General features: G+C 45.9%; 2 protein-coding genes across 2 annotated transcripts; one reads left to right on the forward strand and one right to left on the reverse strand.

Annotated features, from left to right (window-relative positions):
- Positions 1–10,336: 10,336 nt before the first annotated feature.
- LOC308048607 (lactosylceramide 4-alpha-galactosyltransferase-like) lies at positions 10,337–11,416 on the forward strand (the record flags this gene model as incomplete). Its single annotated transcript, XM_080357839.1, has 1 exon — positions 10,337–11,416. One exon carries the CDS (start codon positions 10,337–10,339, stop codon positions 11,414–11,416), a length of 1,080 nt encoding a protein of 359 aa, XP_080213965.1.
- A 3,301-nt stretch (positions 11,417–14,717) lies between these two features.
- LOC308039528 (poly(U)-specific endoribonuclease-A-like) lies at positions 14,718–16,327 on the reverse strand (the record flags this gene model as incomplete). Its single annotated transcript, XM_080342900.1, is given in 4 exon segments — positions 14,718–14,791; positions 14,794–15,024; positions 15,893–16,004; positions 16,316–16,327. Coding segments are annotated over 4 exon segments (429 nt in total).
- Between the last annotated feature and the right edge of the window lie 1,792 nt (positions 16,328–18,119).

Consider the following 18,119-nt stretch of genomic DNA (forward strand, 5'->3'; position numbering starts at 1 on the left):
CCTGCTGCAGGGAAGTTTTCCAACCTGAAGGACACTGAGTGCCTTCAAGAGTGTTGGTTTCTAGCCCACAGAGCAGGTATTCTTTGTGACACACAGCTCGGTGATTTTTATACCATTTCTGATATCTGCCTCAGATATCAGATTGCAGAATAATAGAATAATAGAATCATAGAATCATAGAATTATAGAATGTCCTGAATTGGAAATGACACACAAGGATCAAGTCCAGTTCCTGTCCCTGCATATGGGAACTCCATAGTTCACACCCCGTGTCTGAGGGCGCTGTCTAGTCTCTTCTTCAACACTGTCAGGCATGATGATTGAGATGACAGTACATCACAAATGACAAAGAGAAGTAATGTAGAGCCAATGCTACCTCCCACCCCAACAGAAATAAGTAAAAAGGAGAACTGGGCAGCTTCTTCCTCTGTGCATTTCTAACCCACAAACCAACTGCATTGCTGGAAAGTAAGATGCAGGAAAGCAAGATGTCCAGTTCCAGCCACCTGGATGATAAAGGAAGATCAATACTAACATGACCATCTGGACGGTCAAAGACATAATACTAACATAGTAATATATAAAGGGCCTTGGACAGATTACTTTGAGGTACGTTTCTCATAATTGTAAAAAGTTATAGCCCAGACTCGTGAGAATGGTATCTCAGACTGGATAATGGCCCCAAGTGCATGGGATGTGTGAATGTCCTTGGGCCTGGTCTGTGAATGAGTAGAAAAACAAATGAGACAAACATCACATGAGTTTAGTGTGTTCTTAATAACAATCAGTGGAAAAGCACCTTTTTGTAAATATCTTAGTCCAGGCCTGTACCTGTAAATCCTATAAAGTGTCAATGGTGAATAAAGAAGGCAGCCTAGGCCTAGGCCAGCTCTCTGCTTGGTCAGGCTTTGTGCTCCTTCCTGAACAAGATCTCTGCCTCTGCGTGAATTTCTGTCTGCGTCCTGGTATGCGTCGTTCCTAATCGCCGCACTGCATATAGTTTATGAGGCCATGCAGTGCAGCAACTGTTTCTCTCCTGAGTCCCTACTCCACAGCTTAGCCAGTCTAAATCTCCTCACGTCTGTGATCAAGCTTAAGCAACCCTCCTCCTGAGCAGGGTCTCACACCAGCTTTGAATTGGGGCATCCAGGTGCTCTGAAATTTTCAGACTTCTGGTTGGCCATGCTAAGGGCACCTCAATCAATGTTACCAATAAGTGCATCCAAAATGAAAAGGAGGCTTTCCCAAAGATTTTCAAGATTCTATTCCAAGAGAAAGAGGAGAGAAGATGAGTAGCACTATCTTAACATGGGCAAGGGATAACTACAGCCTGGTTCTGAGAAATGGAAAATCCATACGGGAGAAGTTTTTCTCATACACATTTTAGTACCTCTTTTCAAGCTTATCAACAACAGAAAATTGTATCTTATAATATGAAGAAACATTGAAATAAGGCGTTTGGGCACTTGTGTAAGTACAAAATTGGATGCTGGATATTCAGTGGCCTGCTGCAACTTGTGACCCATACGTTTAGTCACATTTGCACTACGCTGAGCTGGCAAGGAGGGAAATGGCTGCTCGTTTAATCTGGTACCCACTCCTCCTTCACAGTTCCCTGGGACTGGTAGCAGCAACCCTGACACCCTCCTCACCCACACCTCGGTGCTATTCCATGCTCTCCAGGAGATACCCAGCAATTCCTCTGATTCTTCCCTTATTTCCCCAAGAATGACCTGTGACCTATCTCCCCTTCTCCTTGTGGCAAGTCCCCAGGCCATATGCACAAGTGGTCGTACTCATAAAGAAACGTCCTAGGTAGAGGGGAGCTCAGGACATCTCTAATCCCGTTCAAAGTGTGGTCAACACTGAACTCAGAATGTATTGCTCCAGGTGTCATCTTGCTGGGTCTTGAAAACCTTGAGAGAGGACATTGCACAGCTTCTCTGGGCATCCCGTTCTGGTGGCATTTGTCCTTGTTGAATTTCATGATGTTCCTTCCTTAGTCTTTTCCTCCCACCTGCCGAGGTCCAGCTGAACAGAAGCCCTGCACTTGATCACACCAACTTCATCGCCACAGTTTGCTGTCATCTGCAAAACCGGAAAGGTCACAGTCTAGATCCTCTTCTGGACCACTGATAAAGATATTAAATGTCATAGGACTCAAGACAGAGACCTGGGAGACTCCACTGGTAACCAGTGTCCAGGCAGTGTGGACCATTGATGTGTTCTCTGTACTGTTCCCTCTCCTAAGTGATTCTTTGCCATTAGGAAGTCCTGCCTATGCCAGTTGTGGAGATGACCAACCATAGGCAACTCTCTAGCAGACATCAGGTTTGCAGACAGCGGGTTTGCAGACATCTTTTCCTACAGTTCCATGCTGCCCTAAATCCTCATGTGACTTAGCAGCTGGTTGCCTGCAAATCAATTGTGTAGTCTTTCCCAGGCAAAAGGTGGTTAACATGCACATCACACATCTCACTGAAAACTTTAGAGAGTTCATGATTTAAGGCCTTCCTGCAAAGAAATCCAGAGAAATACATGTGTTAAAAAAAGACACATGCTGCTATTTCTGCAGGTCACTTCTAGGGTCCTCTAACATCACTCTGTCTTCTGGATTGCACCTTGTCATCACAAGAGCTTTTTCTTCTCCCCACCCCTGCCGGTCAGCGCGGCTCTAAAAACCAATGAGGCTACTGTTCATGTTCATATCTAAAGAATGCTGGTAACCTGTAAGGAAACCTGAGCCCTTCCTACGGTTATTTTAGAGTATATTTTAACAAAGTTCTTGTTAATAAGCCTTCCTGCAGTTTTCCATGCACTGAAATAAAAACGAAGATGGTGGTGTTTCATTCAGGAGGATCACATGTACATACCATGTTTCAGGAAAATGCAGAAATTTATCCACAGTGGACATTTCTTTCACTCAGGCTCTGGGACAACTTGCTCTGATTTATGATTTAAGGCCTTCCTGACAAGAAATCCAGAGAAACACGTGTTAAACCACATGCTGCTATTTCTGCAGGTCACTTCTAGAGTCTTCTAATGTCACTCTGTCTTCTAGATTGTACCTTGTCATCAGGAGAGCTGGTCAGCACTGCTTTAAAAACCATAGAGCCTACTGTTCATGTTCATATCTAAAGAATGCAGGTAACCTGTAAGGAAACTTGAGCCTTTCCTACGGTTATTTTAGAGTATATTTTAACAAAGTTCTTGTTAATAAGCCTTCCTGCAGTTTTCTATGCACTGAAATAAAAATGAAGATGGTGTTTCATTTAGGAGGCTTCCATGTACATACCATGTTTCAGGAAAAGAAGTGCAGAAATTTATCCACAGTGGGCATTTCTTTCAAACAGGCTCTGGGACAACTTGTCCTGATTTTAACAAGTGGTTCTCCCAGACTGAACCAAGGCACCTTCAAGCCCAACTCTGAACCTCCTAACTGATACCTCCTATGTCTTCTCCTTCTAGTGTGGCCAGGAGGGAGATACTTACTGCACCCTCCTGCCAATGGAAATCTCCACGGTCTCTAGCAGAAAGGGCAGACAAATATAGTGGTAAGGTCACAAAGAGTCTTCTGATGTGGCAACCTTGATGTGAGGCAGCTTGAGAACCAGGAAGACCAAAAGCGAGGCAGGCGGTGCCTGTCCTATTGTTGGCAGGGAGGGAATAGAAGTCACACAAGAAAAAAGGGTGTTAATCAAATAGTGGCAGGGGAGTCTAGAAGCAGAACAGCAAGCTTTTATGTGCCCTTTCCTGCCCTGGACTGCACTTTGTGGCTGGCTGGGAAACTGCTGGTTTAAACTCCATATGGAAAGAAACAGCAAGTAGCAAACTGTGCTGCCTTTTTTTTTTTTTTTCCAGATGATTGAGCAATCCTTTTTCTCCAGAATTGTCTATTTAACTGTGGGACAGAACTCATACATCCTAAGAGGACAATGCTGAAAAACATCAGCAATCTGCACTTAACTCCTTGAGAGCTTGTTGCCCAAAGGAATTCATATCCCTGAGTTACGAGCCCAAAGCAGCCAGTTTACATTAATGCACCAGAGGAGAAGCTGCAGTAGCTGAGGAGCATGAAGAACATATATGATATTAATGTCTTACTCAGCAATACTGAGAGTGGGGAAAACAGCCTCCTACAGAAGGGCAGGGCAGACGAGGGGAACTACTTGGGCTGCCACTCCTCAGCTACGCTGGAGGCACCGATGCTCCTTTTTCACTCTGGCTCTTCGGTGCTTTGCGTTCCTTGGGGATGGGAAATCTACAAGATTACTTGAATTTTGAACTGAGCTTGAATAGAAGTCAGTGTCTGAAAGAAGGAAAAGGAATAAAAATTCTAGTAAATGGGAGGCAAAGCAGATGTTTGTTGCTAGGGTTAAACAAGAATTTGGAGGAAGAGTTTTGCTGGGGACAAGTACTTGCATGGACCTTTCAGTGGAGAAGCTGTGACAGAGGAGCTGTCTTCAGTCCTTACCCAAACCCCAGGCTCTGCTTAAACAGCAGAAGTGTGGCTGGTGGCATCTCATTATCAATACTGGTCATGCAGCCCGAACAAGGCACCTGTTCAACTTCACAGGGAGTTCTGGCTCACGACATATTGCAGAAGCCAGCAACAGCAGGATTTTTGTTTATTTTTAGCCATATCTTCACATTCTTTCCAGAGTCTTAAGAAGAGCAGCTCTTTCTGTAAAGAGCTTACAGGCCAACTCTAAAAAGAAAATAGTTCACTTCAGCAGCTCAGCTGAAGTCCCGAGAACAGGATGGGCAAGTTCACAGAACAGAACCGGAGATGTTTCCCAAACTTCAAGCACTGCCTACATACATGTTACCTTGGACTGACCTAACTTCATTGGTTTGCTTTTCTCCTGGGTTCTGGACTTTCTCTGCATCAGCTTATCCCATTTATTTGAGTACCACCACATTATGTTTAATAGAGTTTTTACTTTGGAAATAACTACCAGTGGCAGATAGGAGTCTGCTGTCTGTTGTACATCCAATGTATGTGAAATACTAGGGGCATGTCAGTATTTTTAAAATTTTTTCTACATACCTGTCAACTCTACAGGAAATCCGTCATTTCTTCCATGCCTGCTGCTTTACAGAATCACAGGATGTTAGGGATTGGAAGGGATCTCAAGAGATCATCTAGTCCAATCCCCCTGCTGGAGCAGGAACACCCAGATGAGGTTACACAGGAATGTGTCCAGCTGGGTCTTGAATGCCTCCAGAGTAAGAGACTCCACAACCCCCGCAGGGAGCCTGTTCCAGTGCTCTGTCACCCTCACTGAGAAGAAGTTTCTTCTCATTTAAGTGGAACCTTTTGTGTTCCAGTTTTTACCCATTACCCCTTGTCCTATCATTGGTTGTCACCAAGAGGAGCCTGGCTCCATCCTCATGACACTCACACTTTATATATCTGTAAACATTAATGAGGTCACCCCTCAGTCTCCTCCAAGCTGAAGAGACCCAGCTCCCTCAGCCTTTCCTCATAAGGGAGGTGCTCCCCTCCCTTCATTATCTTCATTGCCCTGCGCTGGACCCTCTCCAGCAGTTCCCTGTCCTTCTTGAACTGAGGGGCCCAGAACTGGACACAATATTCCAGATGTGGTCTCACCAGGGCAGAGTAGAGGGAAAGGAGAACCTCTCTCCACCTACTAACCATCCCCCTCCTAACACATCCGAGGATGCCATTGGCCTTCCTGGCCACAAGGGCACAGTGCTGGCTCATGGTCATCCTGTTGTCCACCAGGATCCCCAGGTCCCTTTCGCCTACGCTGCTCTGTAATAGGTCATTCCCCAACTTATACTGGAACCTGGGGTTGTTCCTACCCAGATGCAGGACTCTACACTTTCCCTTGTTATATTTCATTAAATTTTTCCCTGCCCAACTCTCCAGCCTGTCCAGGTCTCGCTGGATGGCAGCACAGCCTTCCGGCGTGTCAGCCACTCCTCCCTGCTGCTTGTTCTTGGTCAGCTCTTGGCAGATTTGTCCTGGGTTTATAAAGGACTGTAGGGCTCTGTTTGATCTTTCCTCCTCTAGAAATGTTTTGCAATATCGCATGAGCTCATGTGGGTAAGCTCAAGATGTCTACTCAGGAGAGGGTTGGAGTGTGTACCTACAGATTTCAATCCTCATATTTATTTAATAAATATAATTCTACTAACTCTATTCCTGCATTCAGTAAGTGTGTTTCAAAGCTCTAAAGTCACTTAATTTTATAAAATAGAAGCCTTTTCTCTCTCTTTTCTCTGTTGAGTGCTACCACAATATTGTTAAAGACTTCCCTGAGGATCAGAAGAAAGACAAATTTATCCCTGCCAAAACAAAGTATTTGTTTAGCAACTCACAGAGTCATCTCGTAAAAACTCTTTCTGGACAGTATTTACTTAAAAAGGTCCTCTTTTTTCCCCTGCTTGTCTCCTCCCTGTTTCTTCTGGCCACCTCACGCCCTGCTCCCAAATGTATAGTCCAGGAAGGCTGCAGTGCAAAGCCATTTTAGAGCCCTTCTTGAGGGAAAGAGCTGTTACCTGCCTTAATCAAACACGTCTTGGGAACTGAGGTCTGCCTAGGGCTGGCTTGTCCTCAGCAGGAGAGAAGAGGAACAGCAATGCTCTCCACAAGCTCTGTCTGGATATGCCGTTTGGGAAGACCAGCAGGTGACACCAAGTAGGGTGGGAGTGTTGATCTGCTTGAGGGTAGGAAGGCTCTACAGAGCAATCTAGGTAGGCTGGATTGTTGGGCTGAGCGTAGTTATATGAGGTTCAGGAAGGCTAAATGCTGTGTCCTGCACTTGGGTCACAACAACTCCATGCAATGCTACAGGCTTGGGGAAGAGTGGCTGGAAAGATGCTCAGCAGAAAAGGATCTGGGGCTGTTGGTCAACAGCCATCTGAATATGAGCCAGCAAAGTGCCCGGTGGCCAAAAAGGTCAACAGTATCGTGGCTTTTATCAGGAAGAGCATGGCCAGGAGGACTCAGGAAGTGATCATCCTCCTGTTCTCGGCACTGGTGAGGCCCCACCTTGAATACTGTGTTCAGTTTTGGGGCCCTCGCTACAAGAAAGACATCAAGGTGCTGGAGAGAGTTCAGAGAAGAGCGATGAATCTGATGAGAGATCTGGAGCACAAGTCTGATGAGGAGCGGCTGAGGGAACTGGGGTTGTTCAGCCTGGAGAAAAGGAGGCTGAGGGGAGACTTTATGGCTCTCAACAATTAGCCGAAAGGAGGTTGTAGCAAGGTGGATGAGAGATTCTTCTCCCAAGTAGCAAGCAATAGCACAAGAGCAAACAGCCTCAAGTTGCACCAGGGAGGTTTAGATTGGATATTATGAAAAATGTCTTCACGGCAGGGGTTGTCATATCCTGCAGTAGGCTGTCCAAGGAAGTGGTTGTCTCACCATCCCTGGAGGTATTTAAAAGATATGTAGATGTGTTGATTACAGACCTGGTTTAGTGGTGGACTTGGCAGTACTGGCTTAACAGTTGGACCTGATGATCTTCAAGGTCTTTTCCAACCTAAATGGTCCTATGGTTCTATGAAGATTAATTTCTGCATCTGGCTACAGGTAATAGGAACACTGGGACATTTCTCAACATTGTAATCCCGCCTTGTGGGGTATGGATGCCACAGCCTCTTGCACATCACCATGTCCTTGGAACACATGTCAGGACTGAATGAGCAGACAGATGATGGATCCTGATGGGATGCATCCCGAAGTGCTGTGGTAGCTGGCTAATGCCATTGTGAGACTGCTCTTTGTTATGCTTAAAAGGTTGTAGTGATCAGGGAAGTGGAATGAAGCAAAAGTCACTCCCGTCTTTGCTATCTTCAAAGAATGAAAGGAAGAGGAACCAGTGTTCATAGCAGCCTTGTAAGAAATACTGATGAAATGTGGACTAAATAAACACAGTGAGGTGGATTGGAGAGAGGCTGTGGAGTCCCCAGACCTGGTCTTGAGCAACCCAGTCTAGGTGCCTCTGCTTTGATCTGTGAGATTGGGCAAATGATCTCCAGAGGTGCCATCCAAACTGAACCCTTCTGTGATTATTGGGGCCTGACCTGATGCCTGGAGAGCTCCATGGACGAAAGGGCTGGGAAGAGCTTCAGGTGCTTTCCAAAGAGCTTCCCCAGTGTTGGCATCATCTGAGTCTGTCCGTGGTGCTGTAGCGCTTGGAAGGATTTGGGGAGGGGGGAAGGGTTTGGGAAGCTTCAGAGTAATAGGCCTGGCATTTGTTGTAGTCAACTGCACTAAGTTCTAAACTTAGTGGCTGCATGGATAAAGGTGGTATTTATTGATCATGTCAATGTGTCTTCTGTAAAGGAAGGTCAACTGCCATTGAGCACAGGGACAAGGGGAACTCAATCATAAAATGAGGGACACCTCATTGCATGAAGTATCAGGCATAAGAGGGAGTATTTCCAAATGGATGAGTTTATTAACTGGTCAAAAGAGTGTACGTTCAAAGGAGCCTTCAGGAATGGAGTGCTGGGATGGGAGGAGGCAGCTCTATGAATCTCTCAGCTCAATTCTCGTGGCAGCCAGCCAAGCAGTGTGAGTATCAGGGATTGTTAGCAAAGAATAGAACACAAAATAGCAATTATGTACCCACCACAGTATAAAGATTAATGTGTAGCAATAATGGGGTTTCAATTTCTTTCTTGTTTGCTTGTTTGTTTGTGGTGGTGCATTTCTAATTAGATGGTTTCCTCACAGCACAGCTGCAGGAACCTTCTATTAGCCACTGTATGAACTGAAAGTATAACGTCACATCCACCTTGATCTGCCTCTTTCCTCCAGGTGTTCAGAGTCCGTCTCTCACCATTTCTTTACAGGAAAAGGAAGTGCCAGCTCCTAGAGTTACAGGTGCTCTGAGAAACAGTGATCTCTTGAAAGTCTTGTCCAGGTGAGCAGTGACTTCTGTGGTGTCTTGAAAGCAGGGACAGGTAAGTAGTATTTGTCGTTGCTGTCCAATGGCACTTGTGATTTCTGAGGAATATAGAAGACAAATTTATTGTGTTTGTTTTGTGAGATAAATGGACTGGCTAATGCTGCGTCAAAAATGTCCTCTTATCCAGTACAAAAGCAGAAATGTATTTCTAAAGATATAGAAGTGTGATCGTGGTGGAAGTTCCTCCTCCTAATAAAAATATGCATGTAACCTTGGAGCTTGCTCACTGTTAGATTAGAGCCATGCTTTCCTTCCTTCTCTACAGCAAAGGCTCTGTCCCCTTATACCTGTATGTGCTTCCTCTTCTGTAGCTCCTCAAGCTAAAAATTATTTGCCAGATTCAACAGGCTATGGTGTGGAGAGAGAGGGAAATAGGTATGCAAAATGCAAAGTGGGTTTTTTTTGTGTCTGTAATACCCACAGCACATGCTGGCATTTCTCTGCAGGAGAAGAAAATGTTCTGGGAAACCAAAGCTGATGATTTGTGTGTTGGCTGCCACTCCTCTGTTCCCGAAGTCCCAGTGCCTTGTGGAGAGCAGTGGCTCTGTGCTCTTGCATTTGGAAACCCGAGGGGCAACTCAAAAGTCATTTTCTGTCTACACGGAGAGATTAGTACGTGACCCAGTTGCAGTAACCAGGGGTGGGGTGAAAACCAAATGGCATCGTGCCAGCTGGATTTTCTGTCCTGTTCACTGGCTGTTTGGTTAAAGATTAAAGCTTCTTGCTGTTTCCTGAAGGTGTGTGTTCTGGAGCATGGGGAATTAGATTTGGAAATGGAGTGGAGAGAGGCAGGATAAATCTTACAATCATAGAATAATTTTGTTTGGGTAAGATTTTTAAGATCATTGAGTCTGACTGTAATCCCGAAAGTGCCAAGTCCACCACCAAACCATGTCCCTAAGCTTCATATCTATGTGCCTTTTCAATATCTCCAGGGGCAGTGACCCAAACAATTCCCTGGGTAGCCTGTTCCAATGCTTTAGAACTCTCTCAGTGACTAAATTTTTCCTAATGTTCAATCTAAACCTGACCTGGTGCAACTTGAGCTGTTTCATCTTGTCCTAAATGCCACAGTCCTCCTTGCTACTTCTACAAGTGCTTTTGCACATGGTAGTGGGTCCAGAATGTGTGGGTTCTGCTGTCCTTCACTTTAAGGGGAGGCAAGGGTAAAAATGCTGATACTAATGCTGATGCTAATCCAGAATACTGTTTCGGAAATGACGAAAAGGCATAGGGTGAAAGAAGACAGGTTATACTCTGCCATGGCACCGTCCCAAGGCTCATGGTTTGCTGCCTTGCCTGTCAGTGTCTTTTTCTTCTTTCCTTCCCTTCAGATCACAATGGCTGTGCTGGGAGAGCAGGTTCTGACGGGAGCGAGACTGCCCAGGATGTCCAACTACCTGCAAAAACTGACCACAGTGCTGCCGAGCCACAGGCCTGGGGCTCTGTTTATCCTCACCATTTCATTTCTGCTCATTGCCTCTGTCATGTTCTACCAGAGAACTGGGAAGGATGCTGAGGGCCAACTCTACATCTCACCCACAGAAATCAGGTGTGAACAGCTTTTTCCTTTTCCTCCCCACACCATTGCTGGTGGGCCCTCTCCTTCCCCAGGGGATGTGTTTTTTGTGGAGACCTCGGAGCAAACTAACCCAAGTTACCTGTTCACGTGCTCTGTGGAGTCAGCGGCCCGGGCACACCCTGGGACACGGGTTGTGGTGCTCATGAAAGGCCTGGCAAAGGGGAATGTCTCATTGCCCAGCCACTGGGCATTCTCATTGCTGAGCTGCTTCCCCAATGTGGAGATCCGGCCCCTGGACTTGGCAGAGCTTTTCTCAGGAACACCTCTGGCAAAGTGGTACTTGCAGGCACAGCACCGTTGGGAGCCTTATTTCTTACCTGTCCTGTCTGACGCCTGCAGAATTGCCATCATGTGGAAATTTGGTGGCATCTACCTGGACACAGACTTCATTGTGCTGAAGAATTTAAAGAACCTCAGCAATGCCCTCGGGCTCCAGACTCATGATGAACTGAATGGGGCCTTTCTGTCCTTCAAACCCAAGCATGAGTTCATGGAAATTTGCATGCAGGACTTTGTGGACAACTACAATGGGTGGATCTGGGGGCGCCAGGGCCCAGAACTTGTAACACGTGTCTTCAGGAAGTGGTGTTCCATCAGTAATATCCAAAATGGTATGATCTGCAAAGGAGTTAGTGCTCTGCCCCCTGAGACTTTTTATCCCATTCCATGGCAGGACTGGAAGAAATTATTTGAAGCAATCAGCTCCTCGGAGCTTCACAATCTCCTTAAGAACACCTATGCGGTGCATGTATGGAACAAGAAGAGCCATGGGACAAGGCTAGAGATCACATCCCAGGCTTTGCTGGCTCAGCTGTATTCTCAGTTCTGCCCTGCCACATCTGCACAGATGAAGGACTCTGAAGAGCAGTCTAGGCCTGTGATGTGATGTGTGTGCTGTTAGCTGCAGGAAAGTTTTCCAACCTGAAGAAAACTGAGTGCCTTCCACAGAGTTGGTTTCTAGCCCACAGAGTAGGTATTCTGTGTGACAGCTCAGTGATTTTCATTCCATTTCTGATATCTGCCTCAAACTGTACATGTTTCAAATGTGGAACAGAAGTGGATTTTGGTCTCTCTTGCTGTCCTTCAGTAGCCCTTGATGCTGCAGGGAGAGGTGTCTTTGTTCTTTGGTGCCTAGGACAGACTCTGTCTATTAATACACGGCTCAGTGACTGATGTCACCACCACAATTTTGGACTTTCCGTTAACTGGATGCTGTAAACAGCACCAGGTTTGCTGGTGTTGGATGGGGTTCACCTTTCTCAAAGGAGGAGGAGGGTCTTTGCACTTGATCTCTTTGGGCTCATTGACAGAGCTTTAAAGTAGACATGATGGGGGAGGGGGACAATATCAGGCTCGCCTGTGACAGGCTATGGGAGAAGACGCTAAGGTTAGAGAGGTGGGGTGCTAGTGAGGACCCTCAGTCGGTAGCCCTGAGATGTGTTGGCCTCACTGAAGCACACTTGAAGTCTTATGGAGATGAGCCAGGGCTCCTGAAATAATAGAAGCCAACAGGAAAACACCAGTTACATACTTCAAAGGAAGTAATGGTTGTTCCTCTAAGAAGATGACATGGCCAACAGCCCAGCTGAAGTGCCTTTACAGCAATACACACAGCATGGGCAACAAACAGGAGGAGCTGAAGGCCACTATGCTGCTGGAAGACTACAACCTAATGGCCATTACTGAAACTTAGTGGGACGAATCCCACGAGTGGAATGCGGCTCTCAATGGCTACAGGCTGTTCAGAAGGGACAGGCAAGGAAGGAAGGGTGGAGGGGTTGCCCTCTACATCAAGAGAAAGATAGAGCATGAAGAGCTGTCTCTGAGGAATAGCCATGAGCAGGTTGAATGCTTATGGGTAAGAATCAGAGACTGAGGCAACAAAGGAAACCTTGTCATTGATTGCTACTACAGGACGCCCAATCAGGGAGAGACTTTTGATGAAGTATCCTTACTTCATCTACGTGAGGCATTACACTCACAGGCTCTTGTCTTGAATGGCCCTTATGGCTGCTGGAAAAGAGCATGGCAAGCCGCAGGGAATCCAGGAGGCTCCTAGAGTGCATTGAGGATAAGTTCCTGAGTCAGGTAACAGACAGCTCTACCAAGGGGGATGCAATACTGGACCTGATGGTCACCAATGCATGTGAGCTAATTGGTGACATCAAAATTGGAGGCAGCCTGAGCTGTAGTGATCTTGCACTCATGGAGTCTACAGTCCTGAGGAATGTGAGACATGTGAAGACTGAAGACAGGATCCTGAATTTTAGGAAAGTCAACTTCCGGCTCATCAAGGAGTTAGGCAATAGGATTCCCTGGGAAACTGCCCTGAGGGACAAGGGAGCAGAACAGAGCTGGCAGATCTTTAAGGTTGCTTTCCATAGAGCAGGTATAAGAAATTGGGTAGGAAGGAAAGAGACTGGGATGGCTGTTTTGAGACCTGCTGGTCAAACTAAAGGGCAAGAAGGAAATGCACAGGCAGTGGAAGCAGGAACAGGTATCCCGGGAAGGGTATAGGGACACTGCCCGGTTGTGCAGAGATGGGGTCAGGAAGACCAAGGCACAGCAAGGGATGCAAAAAGGAAGGTACCTCACATGATGTGCAAGACTGGAAAACTGGTAAGAACGAATGAGGAGAAGGCTGAAGTACTCAACAAATTATTTGCCTCAGCCTTCACTGGCAAGCTCTCTTCCCTAACCTCTCAAGTGGATGAACTTGAAGATGAGTACTGGGGGAGCAATGTCCCTCCCACTATTAATGAAAATCAGGTTCATGACCACCTGAGGAAATTGAACATATATGAATCTATGGGACCTGATGAGATGCGTCCCAGAATCCTGAGGAAACTGGCTGATGTAGCTGCCAAGCCACTCTCCATGATATTTGAGAAGTCATGGCAGTCAGGGGAAGTCCCTGGTGACTGGAAAAGGGGAAACATCACACTCATTTTTAAAAAGGGTAGAAAGGAGGATCCCAGGAACTACTGACCTGTCAGCCTCATCTCTGTGCCTGGGAAGATCATGATACTAGAAGGTATGCTAAGGCACATGGAGGACAGGAAGGTGATTTGAGACAGCCAGCATGGCTTCACCAAGGGCAAGTCCTCTGACCTATCTGGTGGCCTTCTACGATGGAGTAACTACATCAGTCGAGAAAGGAAAGGTTATGGATGTCGTCTATCTGGACTTGTATAAAACCTTTGACATGGTTCCCCACAACATCCTTCTCTCTAAATTAGAGAGGTATGGACTTGATGGGTGGACTGTTTGGTGGATGAGGAACTGGCTGGCTGGTTGCATCCAGAGAGTAGTGGTCAATGGCACAATTTGTGGATGAACACTGGTGAGAAGTGGTGTCCCTCATGGGTCCATCTTGGGCACAGTAATATTTAATATCTTCATCAATGTCATAGACAGTGGGATCAAGTGCAGCCTCAGCAAGTTTGCAGATGACACCAAGCTGAGTGGTGCAATGCCTGAGGGTAAGGATGCCATCCAGAGGGACCTGGACAAGCTCGAGAAGTGGGCCCAAGTGAACCTCATGAGGTTCAACAAGGCCAAGTCCAAGATCCTACACCTGGGTCAGGGTAACCCCTGGTATCAATACAGGCTGGGGGATGAAGGGATGATGAAGGGATTGAGAGCAGCCCTGTGGAGAAGGACTTGGGGGTGCGGGTGGATGAAAGATTGGACATGAGCTGGCAATGTGCACTTGCAGCCCAGAAGGCAAATCTAGCCACAAAGTCTAAATCTGTTTTTCATTATGAATATTGCTAATAAATGCCACAGATACATCACTGCTGCTTATCTGGATTTTAGCAAAGCTTCTGACATTGTCTCCCATCACAGAGTCATGGACAGACTGATGAAGTGCAGATTAGAAAAGTGGATGATGTGGTGGGAAGAAAAGTGGATGAATGTCTGTGTTTGAAGGGACACAAAGTGCAGCTGGACGCAATCCACTAGTGCTGTACCCCAGGGGTCAATACTGTCAGTATCTGATCAGTAAGTCAGTATCAGTAAGTATCTGATCTGTGTGCGAGCAAGAAACATCTGATTTAGGCCATATTCTGAGGCTGTCCTCCAGTTCTCTGTGTAACAGATGGTCCCTGGGCTTATATTAACCTCAGTCAGAATAGTGTAGAGATTATCAGGGGCCACATCCCTCAAATATACCTGTCTCCCTCTTACCTGGCATAGAGCTGGAACCAGATGTCATAGAGCTGATACTTGAAATCAGCAAGGTTTGGCTTCACTAGGTGTTTTTAAGCAGATATTCATGAGCCAGCTGAAGGATAAAAACCCCAAGATATATAGAGAGTTTACTTTTTAATTCAGTGTTTTCAGTGACTAAAAAAAGATCTGTGTTACTCATTTTCATGACGTCTGTCACTAACATAGCATCAAGAAAACAATTGTTTTCAACTATTTTTTCTGGAGTCGCTACTTCTGCTATACCAGTTGATTTCTTGTTGTCCAATAAGGAAGTAAAGGCTGTAGAAAAAGAGAAGCTTTCAGCAGGCACATCCTAATGAACAGGCCACATGCTTAAGCAGATCTGTGAGTGCCATCATAAAAAGATGCCATATAATATGCCTTCCTTGGAAGCCCTCAGAAAAAAAACTTTCCTTTATATGTCAGGTGTCATTCTCAGGTACACTGTTGGGTGTCAGTCTAGAGGTGACTCAATGCCAGATGACTGCTGCACTTCTTTTTGAGGTAAACAGCTCTCTACTGGGCTTCCTTATGGAACCAGCTTCTGAAGATGTGATGACCTTCTACCAAAACAAATCACATCTGACCACCAAAATTACAGGCACAGGCTTGTGAACAGGACTGTGTGGCTCAGAGAGGAGCAGGCGGACAGAGAATAATGGTGCTCTCCAGCATGCGGGATGCTCGATCAGCTTAATGTAACTCTATCCAGGGAGAAGAAAAACCAGGGAAGGAAACAAATGTTCATAGACATGTTTGAAGCATAGCCTCCAACAGATATGCAAGAAGTAGCTGTGGACCTAGTACTTTCTGAAAGGGCTAGAAGCTGTGAGCAAAGGAGGAAAGATGACTTCGGCATCTTTTTCAATACATGGAATAACAGCAAAGAAATAAGTAAATGGGTCATCAAGAGTCTCATCCATTTCACTTTGTACTGGAACCACAGAAAAATTCATGTTTTGGATAAGGCACAAAAGGGTATTATACTGAGGCTGAGGTTGTTGTGGAAACCACCATAAAATGACATGTAGCCTGATGACCCTCATGACATCCAAACTATATTTGATGTTGCATTTTACGCAAACACATAAAAACCGACAGGTTATCTTCAAGTCATTTCCACCATTAGCCAAAGAACGGGTCTCACTTGCAAAAGCTTTTATTCTCCTCAGGCGTTCTTCATTTATGTAGTGAAACAGGTGTCTGGCTGCTCTGTACTGGACAGCACTGTCACCTTGTTGTGTGGCACCTGGTTTTCCCTAGGAGAAAGACCAGAGTAAAACAATGAAAGAAGCAAGATATCCTTAGAGGAGACAAGACCTGCCTTAATAATAATGAAAACCAAACCCATAATGCCATATACATCACAAATGATAAACAGAAGTAATGTAGAGCCAAGGCTGCCTCTCACCCCAACACAAATAAATAAAAAAGAGAACTGGGCACCTTCTTTCTCTGTGCATTTCTAACCCACAGATCTACTGCATATAGTTTATGAGGCCATGCATTGCAGCAGCTGTTTCTGTCCCGAGTCCCTACTCCACAGCCTAGCCAGTCTAATTCTCCTCACCTCTGTGATCATGCTTAGGCAACCCCGCTCCTGAGTAGGGTCCCTGAGGCTCAGCCTTTGTTTTCCCTTTCTGAATTCATGACCACAGCTCCAGCCACAACCCCACTGCCAGGGAGGTGCAGGGACAGTTCTGTGCAGCTCCACCAGCTTTGGACTGGGGCATCTGGGTGCTCTGAAATTTTCAGACGTCTGGTTGGCCATGTTTAAGGGCACCTCAATCAGTGCTACCAATAAGACTTTCCCAATGATTTTCAAGCTTCTTTTCCAAAAAGGGCATTCTCAAGGAAAGAGGAGAGAAGATGAGTAGCACTTTGTTAACATGGGCAAGGGGTAACTAGAGCCTTCTTGTGAGAAATGGAAAATCCATATGGGAGAATTTTTCCCCTCACACGTTTTGGCCTGAGGTATGTACCCTTTTTTTTTTTCAAGTTTACCAGCAACAGAAAATCAGATCTTATAATATGAAGCAACACTTAAATAAAGTGTTGGAGCACTGGTATGAATACAAAATGGGATACTGGATATTCAGTGGCCTACTGCAATTTGTGGCCAAAATATGTGGTCATGTTTGCACTATGCTGAGCTGGCAAGGAGTGAAATGGCTGCTCATCAAACCTGATACCCACTCCCCTAACAGTTCCCTGGGACCGGTAGCAGCAACCCTGGCACCCTCCTCTCCCACACCTCTGTGCTTTTCAAGTTGCAACTCCTTTATTCACATTAGCAGAAAGAGCCTAGAAGGAATCCCAGAGAATTTCCATTTACAAGCGGCAGCACCACTGGAGTCAGCAGGTTCAATTTAATCTTTGATAAAATTACAGGTCAGATCAGTAGCATTGCTAGCGATTTTATAACCAAACATGTACTTAAATCTACTGTAAAACTTCTGTCCTATGATTTAGCTGCTGAGCTAAGAAAAGTTTCTGGATCCCAAAGAGTGTAAAAGGGTGTGTTCGCCAGTAGAAACGAAGCACGGATCAAAGGGAAATGAGATCAGTGTGGAATCTGGGTTGTTCCTGGGTCTAATGCAGGCAGTGAGAAAACCCAAGCATCTTGAGAGCAGCCTTGCTAATTCCATGGGTTGGCTTTCTCTACTGAAGAGAGCAGGCAATGCTTTGTCGAACCCGTTGCACAGGGCAGTGCACATTTGCCATGCAGGAGCTGAGGTCAGGTTCTCCCAGCTCTCTGCTCCTCTTTTCCAGCACAAGGGAATGGGGACAGTATTTGGCACTTACATATGAACATCCTTTCCAAAGGAACGGGGCAATAGACTTGCAGAAGACAGTCTGCCTAACAAAACTGCCACCTCAAGCATCAGATGTTGACCTTTGCCAAGGTCAAGGATCAAGGAAACCCTGTGAATAAGGCCTGTTTCTAAAGCATGTAGGCATCTCTGCGTATTTCTGGCCTAAGTATTTTGCTTTTCTAACCAATGTGGCCAATGGAGAAGTGCTGGTTTGTTGCCTCCAGTCAGGTCCCTAAACTTCCCTGAAAAGGGAAAGGGCTCATTCAAAATTAATTTAAATGTCTTTGGTGGATCTAGAGAGGGTGAGCAAGAACATTGTGCATTGCAGTCTTCCATACCAAAGCAGCCGCAGCCAGGGCTCACACATGCATGAAGGACACATTTGGGCTGGACAGACTCACTCAGGGAGTCATAGAATCATAGAATGTCCTGAGTTGGAAGGGATCCACAGGGATCATCGAGTCCAACTCCTGTCCCTGCATATGACAACCCCACAGTTCACCCCATGTGTCTGAGGGTGTTGTCTAGACTGAATAAAAGCTGGCAGCTAGAACAAAC

The sequence above is a fragment of the Nesoenas mayeri genome (assembly GCF_963082525.1).
Source record: "Nesoenas mayeri genome assembly, chromosome: 1".
Classification (NCBI taxonomy): domain Eukaryota; kingdom Metazoa; phylum Chordata; class Aves; order Columbiformes; family Columbidae; genus Nesoenas; species Nesoenas mayeri.